The sequence below is a fragment of the Protobothrops mucrosquamatus genome, unplaced genomic scaffold, assembly GCF_001527695.2.
Source record: "Protobothrops mucrosquamatus isolate PMUCROS unplaced genomic scaffold, P.Mucros_1.0 scaffold339, whole genome shotgun sequence".
NCBI lineage: Eukaryota > Metazoa > Chordata > Lepidosauria > Squamata > Viperidae > Protobothrops > Protobothrops mucrosquamatus.
In genome coordinates, this window is record NW_015386676.1 from 120194 (window position 1) to 137421 (window position 17228).

The 17228-nt window shown below is 37.4% G+C and overlaps 1 protein-coding gene across 2 annotated transcripts in view; it reads left to right on the forward strand.

Annotated features, from left to right (window-relative positions):
- The first annotated feature begins 1157 nt into the window (after positions 1-1157).
- NSUN6 (NOP2/Sun RNA methyltransferase 6) overlaps positions 1158-17228 on the forward strand; it is a 31924-nt gene continuing 15853 nt past the window's right edge. Inside the window, exons 1-3 of one of the 2 annotated variants that reach the window (XM_015815371.1) lie at positions 1158-1219; positions 5935-6045; positions 7608-7763. In XM_015815371.1, coding sequence (XP_015670857.1) covers positions 5971-6045; positions 7608-7763 — 231 coding nt within the window. In that variant the 5' untranslated portion in view covers positions 1158-1219; positions 5935-5970. The remainder of the gene's footprint in view (positions 1220-5934; positions 6046-7607; positions 7764-17228) is intronic. The other variant, XM_015815373.1, reaches the window with a different exon arrangement.

A 17228-nucleotide genomic window follows, 5' to 3' on the forward strand; every position in this document is an offset into this window, starting at 1 on the left:
AAGTGAAATATTGGCCTCTGCTTTAGGAATTAAATGTATGGGCTAGGCTAGTACTGTATCTATTTCAGGAAGTTGATTATGTTAACCAATACATGTAAGACTCTAATTGCAAAAAGCTAAAAAGATCAGGGACTTGATTCAACAGTTGGGCACAGGAGGGACAAGGCAATAGCAAATCTTCACATCACTGCTATACACATTCATCAAAGAAAACATATTGGAGATGTCATTGTGGTCACTGGTTGTCAAATGTGATTCCTCAAGGCAGAATCAGGTGCCTAAAACTTGCCTGGAAGGTAGCTTGAAAAGACCCAAGGGCCAGGCTTATATATCTCAGATGCAAAAATCCAAAAGACCACTAGATGGGAGAAAAGAACTTTTGCCAGAAGACAGCCTTTTGCTGTCTTCTGGACTTCTGCAGCCCAGATTCAGGATGCCTATCACGTTATGGGCAAACATCCTTCCACAACAGATTTATGGATTAGGTGTGATAAAGTCACTGACTCTTTGCAAGTATGTAGATAGATTTTCTCCATAATGATCTGTCCCTAACCTGGTCCAACTCTTCCAATGGTGCATCCATCGCCATTGTAATGAAATCCAGCTATCTTCCTGCTAGTTTCTTCTTTCCTTCTGTCTACAACAGAGCCACCAAACCTCCAATATAAACGGCAAGGTGAAGCTTTTTTGCAAATGCTTAAAAGACATACAAATGAGAGGGTTGTATATAAAAATGGTAGGCTACGCTTTTCTTCAAAACCAATCTTTTAAACGGACACAAAATGAATCCTGTTCTGCAGCTTGGTGACTGCTCTCCTACTAATACTGTGCTTGCCTACAATCAATCCAACCAGATAAGAAACAACAGATGCTGGTATTCCTCCAATTGAAGCACTCCAGGAACCCAATTTCCCAGAATTCTCCGTCAGCCTGGCCATTGGGAACACTGCAATTCCCAATCCTAATGCTTTTCGGAGGCGCCAGGTTCTCAAAACGCCTCATGAGTCTCAGCGCAGCTTGATGCCCAGTAGGCTGATGCCCAGTAGGCGCATGCCAAGTTGCCACCGCGCCTCTCCCTCCGCCTCAGGAGGGAGGCGGTAACAGCGACCCTGGTTGGGCTGGGCCCGAAACAGGGTAGGAGTTCCTTTAGTTCCCCGGATGAGGCCGAGCGGGGTGGCCGGAAGAAGGAAAGCAGAAGGTAGGATCGAAGAACGATGAGGTGAGGAAAAGAAAACGTCTACTCCGTCCTCGGGCTCTCGGACTACTTTTCCAAATTGCCGGCTGGGAATTCTGGGAATTGTAGTTCCGGCGCATTAGGAGAAGAGAGGGTCTGGCGCTCGTCAGCAGAGGGCGCCCAGGTTATTACATTCCTGGGTTGGAACTTAATGGGTCTGGTCACTGAGACCTATTCAAAAATGGCCGCCCTTTCTTTCCGTCTTATCTTCCCCCGCCGGAAACCAGAAGACGCTTCCGGTTGTAGTGTTGCGTCAGTTCGGAGGAGCAAAGTTTTGCTCCCCGGAAAGACGGCAAAAAGGTTGTGTGGCTTCTCCTATTTGTTGGGCTGGATACAACTCGCAAAATACTCCACCGTCCCTGGCCATATGGATTATAGAGATGGAAGCTCAGCATTCATGATGGGTCTTAAAATGGGTCTCGGCAGCCACTGTTAATTGGATTAGTCACAAAGAGATGATCTCTCAAAATAGCATCTTAGGAAGGGTGGGGATTTTATTCAGCAAACCTGGAGGACGCCAGGGTCGGCAAGGCTGCATAAAAGGGTAGTTCTAAATTTGTGGGGGTGGGGGAAATAAATTTAAGCCACCAATCATATATTTTTGGAGTACATCATTTTGGGGTCAGTCATTTTCTTATGTCTCTGCATCCTATGGCTGCTACTGGTCTGAAATGAAGAAATGTTTTATTTGAAGCGAGTGATAGAAATACCAAGAATAAATAGTGTAATTAAATTATTAGTGTTATTAAGGAGAGATGGCTGTTTGTTTTCCCTTATTTTTAGCCAAGTTCTCTTTCATAGCATTAAAGAGTAAGACAGATATTTCAAAAAGGCCAGGTGAGACTTGGGTATCCATAGAATCATAGGTTGGAAGGAACCTTGGAGGTTCTGTAGAACAATATATCTCTAATTTGGGGCAGTACTTTTCAACTTTTTTTGCCTGGCAAATTATTTTTATTTATTCTTTATTATTTTTATAAATAATTCAAGGTGGCAAACGTACTTAATTCTCTTTCCTCTTCTTTTCCCCTCAACAACCCTCAGAGATGGGTTGGGCTGAGAGAGTGACTGGTCTAAATGTTGACAAATTATATTATTACAAAATATAATTATAGCCACTGGGGAGAGGGGAAAATGGACTGGTCTATTTAAAAAAATGGGGGTTGTGTGTGACAGAGCCAGTTACAAAGCACCAGTTATGAAAAGGTGACCTGCTTTCTTAGTAAAGCATCCTCTAGTTCTGCTTACTTTTGTTGTTTTATTCTTAAAACATTTTACGTTTAAGTGAGCCAGGAAATCAAGCAGCTGCCAAATGAAATATTTGCAAACTCTCTTGTGCACATGCAGAACCAGGATACTGTTGTGATACTGGCAGTACATGAATGTTTAGAATAAAATAAGACATCAATTTCAGTTTTCTGCATTACAGTATCAGAAAGAAGACTATTATCTATTACGGCTAATGGTGTTTTTAATGTTGCCAATTAAAAGAGGCTACATTCTGTAAAAAAAATGAAAGTTGCCTTAAATAAGTGAGTAATGTTTGCCTTGTTAATTTCAAGTAACTGAAAGTTTGCAACCAAAGCAATAGGAAACCTAATTAGCTATGTATTGTGTAGTAAGACTCTGTAGTAGCAAGAAATCTTTGACAAGCAGAAAATCATCTATTTTTAACAATATTTTGGAGTAATCACCTATCAAAATCTGGAAAACAGCAAATGAATAGTAATATTGTCATACAGACTTCAGATCTATGAAAGATCATTTATGCTTGAGTTGGCACTCTTTGTTCAAACTCTACATTTGAACTGTTACTGAGAAGTGAATATTATATGTAGAATTTACTTGTATTCTACATTTGAAATCATCTAATAAAACTTTTGAAGTAAGCTAATACTTTCATGTCCAAAATTTTCAATGTCTCTTTTTAAGGACAACAGGTGGGCTATTCTGAGTTTCTCCCACCCTTTCTATATCCCAGGACTGAACAATCATTCCATTTTTCTCATCTCTTCAAGGAGCATCATAGAGAAGTAGACCTGTCTAACCTCTGCAAAGAGCCATTCAGAAAAGGCCCTTGGAAGACAAAAATTAGGAACCTAGTGAATAATGTAATCTAGGTAGTCCTCAAGTTGTGATCACAATTCAGACCAAAATTTTTGATCCTAAGCAGAACAGTTGTTAAATGAGTTTTTCCCCATTTTACAACCTTTCTTGCCACAATTAAGTGAATCACTGCAGTTGTTAAGTTAGTAACAAGGCTGTTAAGTGTGTCTGGTTTCCCCATTGATTTCGCTTGTCAGAAGGTTGCAAAAGATAATCACATGACCCCAGGACACTGCAATCGTCAGAAATATGAGCCAGTTGCCAAATTTTGATCACATGACCGCTTGGATGCTAACAAAGGGTTATAAGTGTGAAAAATGGTCATAAGTCACTTTTTTCAATGCTGTTGTAACTTTGAATAGTCATTAAACAAATGGTTTTAAGTCAATTACCTATATTGCTTTCCCAACCTGTGTTCTGTGAGATGTAGTATATTGGACTTATCCATAGTCAAGTTGGTGAAAGCTACTGTAATAGTTATTCCAACCAAAGAACAATGCCATATACATGTCATATCCTTGAAAGAGGGACAAATCCCAATGCAGTCGGATGCCATTCCATTTCATTTCAAGAGATGGAAGAGGTCATCTGTTAATTATAATTGTGTTTTCAGATATATAGCACTGAAGAGACTAAACAGTACCCAATTATGACATAACTTCTACCATGTATACAATTGAAGTCCCCAATTTTTCATCCTCCACTTCTAGAACTTGAACTCCTAGTACTATATATTGAGTAATGATTATACTGGCTGGAGAATTATGGAACTGAAATCCACACATCTGGAGGATTAACAGATTGGGAAGAGAGCAGTAAGGAGAGATGATCGTAACTAATTGCTCCAATTTGCAACTTAGGGCCTAAAAGGAGAGTCAGTTTGGTCTAGTGCAGTGATAGTGAACCTTTTAGAGACCTAGTCCAACCCCCCCACCCACCACACTGCCCCTGCCCTGCCCACCGCCTGCCCGCAGGGCCACCCACCACCTCCACGGCCCACCGCAGATCGCCATGGCGGCCCACCAGCGCCATGGTGGCCACACCCTCCGCGCCCCACAGCGTCATCTGCGTGATGGGGTGCGAGGGTGGAGTCTTGTTCCCGCTGCCTGGCTGCCATGTCCTTGGCTGTGCTACTCTGCACGGCTGTGCCTGGGGATGACTCTTTTCCAGGGGGGCTGCTGGTGAGGGGGTTGTGGGGGGAGGCGGGGCTGGGGCGACCGCGCATGCCCACAGAGAGGGCTCTTGAGTGCCGCCTCTGGCATGTGTGCCATAGGTTTGCCACCACTGGTCTAGTGGTTAAGAAACCAGGCTTAAAACTTGGAGATCTGCCTTAGTTATGAAAACCAGCTGGGTGATGTTGGCTCTCATTTCGAACTGAAGAAATTTCTTGGATGAGAAGCAAAACATTTTCAAAGAAAAAAACTAAGAAAGTCCAGTTGCCTTTTGAAAAACACACCTCTGGGAATTTACAGGGTTGTTGTGGAGGAAATAGGAAGATGTGTTGGATATGTTTGCTGCCTTGAGTTATTTGTAAAAATAATAAAGGCAGGATACAAATAAAAACATTGAGATATAATTGAAAAAGGATTTCTTTTTTTTTCAGAGTTCATAACCAAATACCGTATGTAAAGCTCTCTGAACATCTGAAAGCACTGCATGGACACTAAGCATTATTTTTAAACATTGTAAGAAGAGTCAAGCACCAGGGGATTGGTACATTTTTTTTTAGCAATAATTAGCTGTAAAACTAAAGATTGGCCATTCCACATCTAATTTCATGCTATGTGATTTCAGTTGCCAACTTCAGAGATAAAAAGCAAGTAAATCTGCAATTTTAGTAGCAAATGATTTGGGGAAATAGGGTTGGGATTTTGACTCATCACATATTCCTTTTCAAACTTTCCAGAAGAACTAGTTTTATTGGTTAGTTTTAATTTGACCAGTTAGAAGTAAATTCCACCTTATGTGTTTGTTTGCAGAGAAAGGCAGTATATAAAATAAATAGTTAAATAAAAATCAAGATATTCCATTGAGTTCACTACACTTCTAGGCATATCAAAGAAATTGTAATATTTTGAACGTCATTGGGCAGAAAATTAAAATACAAATATAGTTATTTAATAATAGAGAACGTTATGTTACTCCATAAATGGTGTGATACTATCCTATATACTGTGTAATCATCGTCATATGAAATAAAATTTTGTTAAATTTTAAAATGTTTCATCATTCTTTTTCTGAGAATTAAGTATCAAATTCAATTCATATTGAGTTTAATCATGGTTTACTAAGTAAGCACCACTGGATAGATGCACAATGCACCAAATCATAAATCATGGTTAAAAACTACAATAGTTATTTACAGCATGCTAAATTATAATCACACAACCATATACTGGCCTCATATGTGAAATGACTTTTTTAAAAATAAAAACATGATCTATTGATAGAAAGACAATTACATTTCTTCAATAGGCTTCCTGGTATGACCATATTTATTGTCTATGTGAAGAATTTATTAACATCTGTTTTTATTTTAAGCTTATACATATTAAAAGCACATATCTGATGAAATAATACATTGTTTATTGCAGATGTTTCCCTGAGAAAAAAGGAAAATAGATTGAGCTATGTCTATTTTCTGCAAAATCTTACTGAAACCAGAGGTTGAGGAATATCTCAGGGCTACATTTCAAAATGCTGAGGTAAGAATTATTTTGGTTGATTAAAATACAATGCACCAAGAAAAATTAAGTTGCAGTTATCAGAATGCTGTCCTGTGAACTTAATTCATAATACTGGCTTGTATTGTACTGACAAAGTATTAAGTTTTCTATTACAGTTCTGTGCAGCTCTCTATATGGTTGGGAAAAAAATAGTGTTACATTTTTATAATTACTGCATTCTTCTTCAGGGCTATCAATTACTTGGTTATCAGGCCATTGCATTGGCAACATGTCAAAATGGAGACAAGATTGATATTGTCCAAATGATGGTATTATAAGTTATTAAATATGGACGGTGTCTCTGAATACACTGATATTGTTTCTAGAATTAATATGTGTCACACTATCCATTTTAAATGATAGTGATTTTATTTTAATTTATTATTTATTACAAGGTGAAATCTAAATATTCAGATTAAATATATAGAATTACCATTGTGCATATAGTAAATGAGGCAGGGAGGAATACCCAGGGCTAGTCTAAGGAAGAAAATTTCTGGAAGAAGAAGACAAATATTTAAGGCCAGATACTACAGCTGAGAGGTAAAATTTTATTTGTCAGAATATAATGAGGTATCTTTTTCTTCAAGCTGTTTATGTTTTAAGATAAAATATATTGATGCTAAATAAGTTTATTAAACAATAATATTACAGGTAGTCCTTGACTTAAAGAGTTCATTTAGTCACTGTTCAAAGTTACAATGCAGTGAAAAAAATGACTTATGTCCATTCTTCACACTTATGACCATTGCAGCATCCCCATGGTCACATGATCAAAATTTGGATGCTTGGCAACTGACTCATATTTATGATGATTCTCACAAGAAACACATTTATGACGATTGCAGTGTCTTGGTATCATGTGATCAGCTTTTGCAACCTTCTGACAAGCAATGTCAATGGAGAATCCAGATTCATTTAACAACCATGACAATTGCAATGATTCACTTAACAACAGAGGCAAGAAAAGTCGTAAAATGGGGCAAAACTCACTTAACAAATGTTTCATTTAGCAACATAAATTTTGGGTTCAATTGTGGTCATTAGTCAAGGATTACCTGTACTTTATGATTTAACTTAGCAAACATATGGTGGATTTCATTATTACTTTCAAGATATCTTTATATGTATACAGCTGGATTTATTTAATTAAATATATTTAAAAGAAAAATATTTTCAATTCTTTTGCCCACACATTCCCAGTAAAGCCAGCTCTGTAATAGTTAACATGAAGTAACAATAGAATCTTTAGTTAAAATGAATATAACTATCAACAATGAACAATAAAATCATTCTGTCGTGATTGTGAAACATCAAATGAACTTCAAGAAGAAAATTGTACTTTATAAATCCCATCTTTATCTCAATAAATTTATTTTAATTTGTCCCAAATTTTAATTTGCCCCTTAAATAAGTTAACCTACTTATTTAAATTTATGTTAAATATTATGTTAAAATAACTTATAAATCTAGAATACTGTGATTATATCATAAAATGCTATTATTCTTGAGTAAATCTCTTTATTTACTTTTATTTTAAGATTACAACATCTATTGGTCCACTGAAAGCAGAACAGAAATATGAATCCTTGTTAAATAACCTAGCACATCCACCAGCTTTTACTAGTGTTCGAGTAAACACACATTTGGCTTCTGTAGAATATGTAAGACATCTGCTGTCCAGTGAGATCCAAAAGGTCAGTACTTTACTTCCTTCCTTTACTTCCTTGTTCATCTACTTATCAGTTAGTTGAGGATATAGGTAGTCCTTGACTTATGACCACAATTGAGGCTGGAATTTCTGCCATTAGTCGCTGTGGTTGCAAGTTAAGTCAGAGCAATTTTATGACATTTTTATGGTTGTCGTTAAGCAAATCATTGCAGTTGTTAAGTATACAGTCATTAAGTGATTCCAGTTTCCCCAATGGATGATTTTTGCTATAAATTGATAAAAGTTGCAAACTGCAATCACATGGCTGCAGGATATTGCAGATGATCTTAAAGGCAAGCAATTGCCAAGCACCCAAATTGTGATCCTATTGTGATCATATATCAGTGATGGCGAACCTTTTAGAGACTGAGTGCCCAAAAACTGGCCCCGCCCCCGCTCCACCCCCTGCCTGCCCCTGCTCTGCCCCCCATCCCCCGCCCCGCCTGCCCACAGGACCACTCATCGCCTCCAGGGCCTGCCACAGATCGCCCAGGCAGCCCAGCAGCACTATGGCGGCCACAACCTCTGCCCGCGCCCAGCAGCATCAACTGCATGATGGGGTGTGAGAGCAGAGTCTTGTCTACGCTGCCTGGCTGCCATGTCCTTAGCTGCGCTGCTCCATGTAGGCCACGCTCGAGGGCGAGTCTCCTTCAGGGGGGCTACTGGAGAGGAGGGGTCATGTGGGGAGGCAAAGCTAGGGCAATGGCACGTGTGCCCATAGAGAGGGCTCCGAGTGCCACCTCTGGCACCCGTGCCATAGGTTTGCCACCACTGTCATATATCATTGGGACAGTGGAACAATTGCAAGTCATTTTCCCCCCTGTAATTTTGAACCATAGTTAAACATCGATCATAAGTTGAGGACTACCAGTAACTAGGAGTGCTGCATATAAAATAAAGCCAAATTATAGGATACAATTTTAATAGAAATAATTAAAAATAATTGCAATTGCTAATGTTTTTATTTATAAGCTTTGTTGAAATATTGGGATAAGTTTGCATTTCAAAAAATCAGGCAGACGTTGTATTGCTGGTATAGCCTGCAAGAAATTAAATAAATTGCATATAAATTAGAGTGAGAGAAAGCAACATCAAGAGAAGGAGTAAAAAGTGATGATTTCGACTATCTTGGGCTCTAAAACCCTGCTATGGCATGCTGAGGTAGGTAAGAAATGGAGCTAGATTTTACCATTGATTTTTTTTAAAAAAACCTGTTGCGGCCCATAAAGCAAAATTGGCTTTGCTCAACCTGTTATGCTTGATAAACCTAATTCAGGGGCTACTCAGCAGACCAAAGAGGCATTGAATTTATAATTATTTTTCTCCAGCTCCAGAATACCTTACTTTAAGGCCTAAATCTACTAGTGCAGCACAATGTGTCCCTCTGATTCAAGGGTGGGATTTAAAATATCACCTCAGGAGAAATGTTTAAAATGCAAGCCTTTGCTGACAATCTTGTTTTCATAATTGAAGAGCCACTACAATCAGGGACAAGGCTAATGGAAGTACTGGGTAAATATGGGTAAATAGCAGGCCTAAAGATAAATAAAGAAAAAACCAAAATGCTTGTTAAGAACATGACTAGAGCACAGAAAAATGAATTAGTTGATAGATTAGGCATCCAGACTACAAAGAAAATAAGATATTTAGGGATACAATTAACAGCTAGATGTGCCACACTTAAGAGAGATAATTATGATAAATTAATGGAACAGATTAAAACTGATTTAGATATCTGGACCAACCTGCAGCTCTCATTCATGGATAGAATTGCTGTAATCAAAATGAACGTGCTACCTAAAATATTATTTTTGTTTCAGTGCATACCCATCAAATTAGATAAGGATTTTTTTTGAAATTTCAATCAAACCATACTTAAATGTATTTGACAAGGGAAAAAAGCAAGGATCAAATTAAAATTATTGCAAGATTCAAAGGAAAGGGGTGGACTTGGTCTTCCGGATTTGGAAAAATATTATCAGACTACAGTTTTATAATGGGTGCGGGATTGGATACAATTGAAAAACAGGAGATTGGAAGGTTGGAAGGTCATGATTTGCAGATTGGATGGCACGCTATGCTATGGGATCAGAATTACAACGCCCACCAGTACTTCCGGAGGCATTACATTAGATAAGCGCTAATAGATGTATGGGTTAAAATTAGGCAACAAAAGTATATGCAAGTCCCCAATTGGATCTCAACATTGGAAATGGGAGGTGGGGCCAGCTGTCAAGAAGAACGGGTGTGCTGGACGATTCTCCGGAGCGTCTGTATCCGTTCCCGACCGCTTGACAGATCCTTAGGGGTCCCTGGTTCCCTGGAGGAAGACCGGGAACAACAAGGCGTCCTGAGGAGCGATCCTTAACAGCGGTTGGGATCAGCGAACTCGGGCGAAGCCTTTGTAAGTTGGGCAGAGGAAGAAGCCGGCTGCAAATGGCGGCCACGAAGAAATGACAGCTCCAGCTGGCCGAAGTATAGCGGTGGAATAGCTGGACGGAGACGTGACAGCTCCAGTTTAAGGTAACTTGAACAGCGATTTTTGACAGCTGATCCAGAAGGGCTCCGGCGTAAGAACGCTCCGGAGGATTCCGAGAGAAATTTGAAGCTTTTGGATGCCCATAAGAGGTGAGGAGGGATTTTTCCCTGCTCCTGGAAAAGCGGCGAAAAGAAAGTTTTGGGCTTAATCAGTTTGCCTACACAGCGGAAACATCACACTGGTTGGACTCAAGGAGAAGAAAAATCTCTTCTTTCCATCTTGTTCCAAGGAAGGGAAGTTTGACTTTGAAAGGTGAATCGGCTATAAACTAAAAGTGGAAGTGAAAGTGTGGAAGAAAGCAAGAAGGTAGACATTTTGGAATGACTCAGTGAGACTGAACATCAGAGACTAAGTGACACCTGCTGGCTGAATTGAGAATAACCACAAGAGGGTTTAAAAAAAGGGGGGAAAGTGGTTGTTAAGTATATCTAATTTTGTCTGCAAAGGTTACATAGTAGAAACTTTTGATTTTAAGTAAGAACTCTGTAGCTCTGGAGAATACTATAAATAAGTGGGGAGGCTGGTTTGGAGAATTGAGGAAAATGTCTAGTATTCCCAATCTCACAAGGGTTGGAACAGGGAAGAAACAGACAACACAGACTACATTGTTGGAACCAAGCCCTGCTAGACAAAGATCTTTAGAAGAAATGACTCAGAGAGACAAGACAAGTCCATTTAGAGACTTGCAACAAATGTTACAAGCGATGCAAGAGATAATTTGTAAGAATCATGATGATTTAAAAAAAGAAATAGGTGAAATAAGGAATGACACAGGGGAACTTAAAGATAGAATTAGTTCAATGGATGGGAAATTTGAATCCTTTCATCAATAGATGATGAAAAATGAACAGAAAATGTTGGAAATGGAAGAAAGGATGGATAGAGAAGAGCGAAGGGTGGATGAAATGAATGAAAGACTAGTTCAGGCGAATAAAGAACTAGAATCTACAGTAATTTTCCTTGAACTTGACAAAGCTGCCCAATACCTATGATTTCAAAACGTATGTGAGGTGAAAGGTGAAGACCTTCCAACAACAATGGCGGATATACTAGCGGGGGCATTGGGGTCCAGTAGAGAAGAAATGGCCAGTGAAATGGATGAGACTTTTAGAATACATACAAATTACGCAAGACGGAATAATCTTCCTAGAGAAGTACATGTTAAATTCACTAAAAAATCAGTTAGAGATGAAATATTATTCCGGGCTAGAGATGAGGCACTGGAGTACCAAGGGCGACGATTGTTCTCAAACAGGTACCGAAGAGAGTGAGGGACCTGAGAAGACCTTACCAAAAAATAACTACTAAATTAACGAGAAAAAATGTCAATTTTAGATGGCTGACACCAGAAGGGATTCTTGTCACATGGCAGGAGAAAAGGTTCCGTTTAGACTCAGTGGAGAAGGCAGAGGAGTTTTATAGGGAGAATTTTGGTAGTGAGGAAGATCTAACTGAGGGAGAGGTGAGACAGGAAAGGGAAACATCAGTTCAGGCTGTGGAAAGAAAGCGGGTTGATACTAGAGAGGATATGGACAATGGCAAAAACGAAGGGAAGCATGATGAGGATAGACCCAAAGAAATTAAAGAAGCCAGACCGACAAGATTGATGGAGGAAAAAGAAAAAGACTTACAACCTCAAGAGTCTAGGCCACCAATAATAACTAGATCTAAACATAGATAAGGAGGGGAAAAAAGGTGTTGAATCCATATCCATCAATGTTAATGGTCTCAACTCTCCAATAAAAAGGAAAAAGTTTTTGAATAAATTGTATAAGATGAATTTAGATATAATTATGTTGCAAGAAGTCCATATAAAAAAAACAATATCAATATCTATTGAACTGCCCTAAATTGGGGGATATGTTTGCGGCACTGTCACAATACAAGAAAGGAGGAGTGGTAGTATATATTAAGCAAGAAATCTCGGCAAAGCAAATTTATAAAGATGAAGAGGGCAGAATCTTAATTGTGGAAATAATTTTGAATAAAATGAAAATCCTTCTAGTGGGAATCTATGCTCCGAATGAGGGGCAGAAACAATTTTATAAAAAACTACATAATATTATTATCCAATTGGAATACGACAACATATGTATAATGGGAGACTACAATGTAATTATGGATAGATGCCTAGATTATAAATGTGGAAAGAATAGAAAAAGAATTAGAAGTACAATACCTGATACATTCTTAAAAATGGTTAATGAGCTTAATATTCAGGATATTTGGAGAGAGAGGAATCCAGGGAAACAACAGTTTACATTTTATTCTGGACGGCACCAGTCATGGTCCAGAATTGACATGGTGTGGATGTCAGCAGGTTTAAATTTAGAGGTAGAGGAGGTGGTAATCGACACAAACTCCTGGGCCAACCATAACCCAATTAGAATTAGATGGAAAGGGCAGAAAAGAATGGGGAGATGGACTTTGAAAAGGGCAATTCTTAAACATAAGGAATTTAAATTGAATTTGGAAAATCAAATGGGCTTGTTTTTTGAGACAAATAAAAAGGAAGACACGAACTGCCAAAACTTATGGGATACTGCCAAAGCGTATATGAGAGGTGTGGCAATTTCCTATATGGCCAGGGAAAACAAAATTAAAACACAACGATTAAGACAGTTAGAAGAAGAATTAACCAGAGTTGAGGAAGATTTGCAAAAGGAACCACAAAGAAGTGGGTTGAAGCAGCAGATAAATTTAATTAGGCATAAGATGGATATTATGGGCAAGGAAGAGCTAGGGCAGCAGATAAAACGTACTAAACAAAAAAATTTTGAATATGCCAATAAACCGGGGAGATGGCTGGCCTATAAAATTAAAAAACATGACAATAAACAAAGGATTACCAAACTTTGCAATACAGAAGGTGATATGGTGTATCAGAATGAAGGAAAGAAATCAGTGGCATACAAATTTTATAAGAATTTATACAAAGATGAAAAACGGAGAAATAACAATGATATTGTACAGTACTTGCAAACAGCTGACTTACCGAAAGTCCCAAAAGAATTTAAAATTTTATTGAACAAAGAGATAACACCTTTGGAACTTTCGGAAGCAATTAAGAAACAAAAAAATAATAAAGCACCCGGGCCAGATGGCCTACCTGCAGAAGTGTATAAGATCATACAAAAACTTTTAAGTCCAATAATGTTGGAACTATTTAATGAGGTCTTAACCAAGAAGCTTTCCTTACTCTGATTCCTAAGGAAAATGCAGATTTGGCGTATATCAAAAATTATAGACCCATCTCATTATTAAATTCAGATTATAAGATCTTTATGGCTATAATGGCCCATAGACTTGAAAGATTTTTAGCAGATTTCATACACTCTGATCAAAATGGTTTCTTACCCAAAAAATACATAAGAAACAATGTCAGGATTATTTTAGATATTTTGGAGTATTATGAGGTGCACAATGAAAAGCAAATGAGTTTAATCTTTCTTGATGCACAAAAAGCCTTCGACAACGTGAAATGGGATTTTATGTTTGAGCAATTGGTGTATATGGACTTTGGGGTAAATTTTATAAACATGTTTAAATCAGTTTATTCTAATCAAGTAGCGAAAGTAATAATTAATGGAGAAATGACTGATAGCTTTCCAATTCAAAAAGGTACGAGACAAGGTTGCCCGTTATCACCTTTGTTATTTATTTTATCCCTAGAGGTATTGGCCAGAGTAACTTGGAAAGATAGGCAGATCAAAGGTTTAGAGATCAAGGAAGAAACGTTCAAAACGCAAGCTTTTGCAGATGACCTAGTTTTTATAATTGAAGAGCCATTGCAATCTGGGATAAAATTGATGGAGGTCTTAAGCAAGTACGGGGAAATTGCAGGTTTGAAGATCAATAAAGAAAAAACTAAAATGCTTGTCAAAAACATGACTAAAGTACAGAAACATGATTTGGCTGATAGATTGGGTATTCAAATTACGAATAAAATAAGATATTTAGGAATACAATTAACTGCTAGATGCACCACATTAAAGAGAGATAATTATGACAAATGAGTTGAACAAATCAAAGCTGATTTAGATATTTGGACCAACTTACAACTTTCTTTTATGGGCAGAATAGCAGTCATTAAAATGAACGTGTTGCCGAAAATTTTATTTTTGTTTCAATGCATATCCATAAAATTGGACAAGAATTTTTTTCAAAATCTTAATAAAATTGTTCTCAAATTTATTTGGCAGGGAAGGAAGGCAAGGATTAGATTAAAATTACTGCAGGATTCAAAAGAAAGGGGGGGGGTTGGCCTCCCTGATATGGAAAAATACTATCAGGCCATAGTTTTAACATGGGTACGAGATTGGATACTCTTAAAAAACAGGAGATTACTATGTTTAGAAGGCCATGACTTAGAAATAGGATGGCATGCCATGTTATGGGACCAAAAATATAGGTCACATAAATATTTTTGTAGGCACTATATTAGACGAGCTCTAATTGATACATGGGCCAAAACCTGGAAACCGAATTACACTCAAGTCCCTGGCTGGGTCTCACCGCTAGAAATATACGTACATCCAAAATTTATTCAATTAGGGAAGATTATAACATATAAAAACGTATTAGATGAGAAAGGGGAATTGAAATCTAGGAAAACCCTGCAAGACGGAGGATTAAAATTAGAATGGTGGGCATACTTTCAATTGCAAGCGAGATGTCGGAAAGATAAAAAAGAATTAGGTATAAAAACAGAATCGATAGGGCTGGATAAAATATTATTAGGTACTGAGGATAAAATGATTAAAAAGCTATATCATTATTTGTTAGAACAGGCCTTATATGAAGAACAGGTAAAAGAGACCATGTTAGCATGGAGCAGGGACTTTGATCTTAATTTTGATCTGCACATCTGGCAAGAACTATGGGCACGAAATAGGAAGCTCACTCTAGCTACATCCTATAAAGAAAACTTGTATAAAATGTTTTACAGGTGGCACTACCCACCCACGAGACTAGCTAAAATGGCCCCCAGCATTTCGCCTACATGTTGGAAATGTAATTTGGCAAGAGGGACATATTATCATATGTGGTGGGAGTGCCCGAAAGCCCGTGTTTTTTGGAACAAGGTTCAAAAATGGTTAGAAAAATATTAACAATAGAGGTAGAACTAAAACCAGAACTCTTCCTACTTGGTATTACTATACAAAAATATGATAAAGGGACACTCTACCTAATGCTACACATCTTTGCGGCCGCCAGACTGACCTATGCACAAAATTGGAGAAACAAAGAAATTCCTACTGAAGAAGAGATTCTACAAAAAAATTTATCATGTACGGACATGGACAGGCTAACTATGGAATTAAAAGACAAGACGGAAACGGACTATCTTGGAATCTGGGACAAATTTTACTGCTGGCATGAGTCAAGAAGAACTGTTCGGGTTTTGAGTTAAAGTTTAAGTTTGTGGTATATAAAATTATATGTTAATATGTAGAGAAATAAGCTTGAGATTGTATTATATAGGGGAATATATGTATAGAGAGATGTATATATAGAACTTTAAATATGATAAGGAACGAATTATTAGGATTATGTATACTGGAACGTCATGCCATGTCCTTTTTTGTTTTAATTGTTTTATTAATAAAAAAAAACATTGGAAATGCATATACACCCAAAGTTTATACAATTAGGGAAAGTAATAACCTACAAAAATGTATTAGATGAGAGAGGGGAATTGAAATCAAGGAAAAATCTTCAAGATGAAGGGATTGAATTGGAATGGTGGGCATATCTTCAATTACAATCAAGATACAGGAAAGACAAAAAAGAGTGGGGTATAAAAAGAGTTGATAGAGCTGGATAAAATATTATTAGGAACTGAGGATAAGATGATTAAAAGACTATACCATTGCCTCTTAGATCAAGCAATGTATGAAGAACAGGTTAAGGAAACCATGTTAATGTGGAGTAGGGACTTTGGCTTCAATATTTATCTGCAAACTTGGCAAGAATTGTGGGAAAGAAACAGGAAAATCACCCTAGCCACTTCTTATAAGGAAAACCTCTACAAAATGTTTTACAGATGGCATTTCCCACCCACAAGGTTAGCCAAAATGGGCCCAAATCTCTCATCCATATGTTGAAATGCAAACTGGCAGTAGGGACCTACTACCATATGTGGTGGGAATGTCCTAAAGCCTGCGATTATTGGAACAAGATAAGAAAATGGTTGGAAGAAATATTAATGATGGAGATAGAGCCAAAACCAGAACTCTTTTTATTGGGCATAACTATTGAGAAATATGACAAAGGGATAGTCTATTTGATGCTACACATTCTGACTGCTGCTAGATTGGCATATGCACAAAAATGGAAGAATAAAGAAACTCCCACAGAGGAAGAAATATTACATAAAATATTATCGTGTGTCGAAATGGACAGGCTCACGATGGAACTGAAGGACAAGAGTGGATCAGAATACTTCGAAATCTGGGACAAATTTTACTATTGGTGGGAACAAAGGAAGTCTGTTTGGGTTACAGATTAGTGTTAAGATAGAAATGTATATAATTTTAGGTTAGTAAATAGAGAAATGAATTAGGTATTGTATAATATATATATATGTACTTATAGAGATACAGAATTAAATGTAAGAAGAGAATCAATTTGTTAGAAATGTGTATACTGGAATGTCAAGTCATGTCCAATCTTTTCTTTTTTTCTTTTTTAATTGTATTATAAATAAAAAACTTTTTTAAAAAATAAAATAAAATATCACCTCAGAACTTTTTTCTTCTTTTTAAAAGAATGATCCTTATCTTTGTTTCAGAGAACATTTGTTCTGTATTATCTGATCTGCAAAGCAGATGGTTATGTAATGCCGCTATATATGCCTTGGCAAATCCTGTTTGTTTCTCTAGAGATAAATAAATAATGGACATTTCAGCA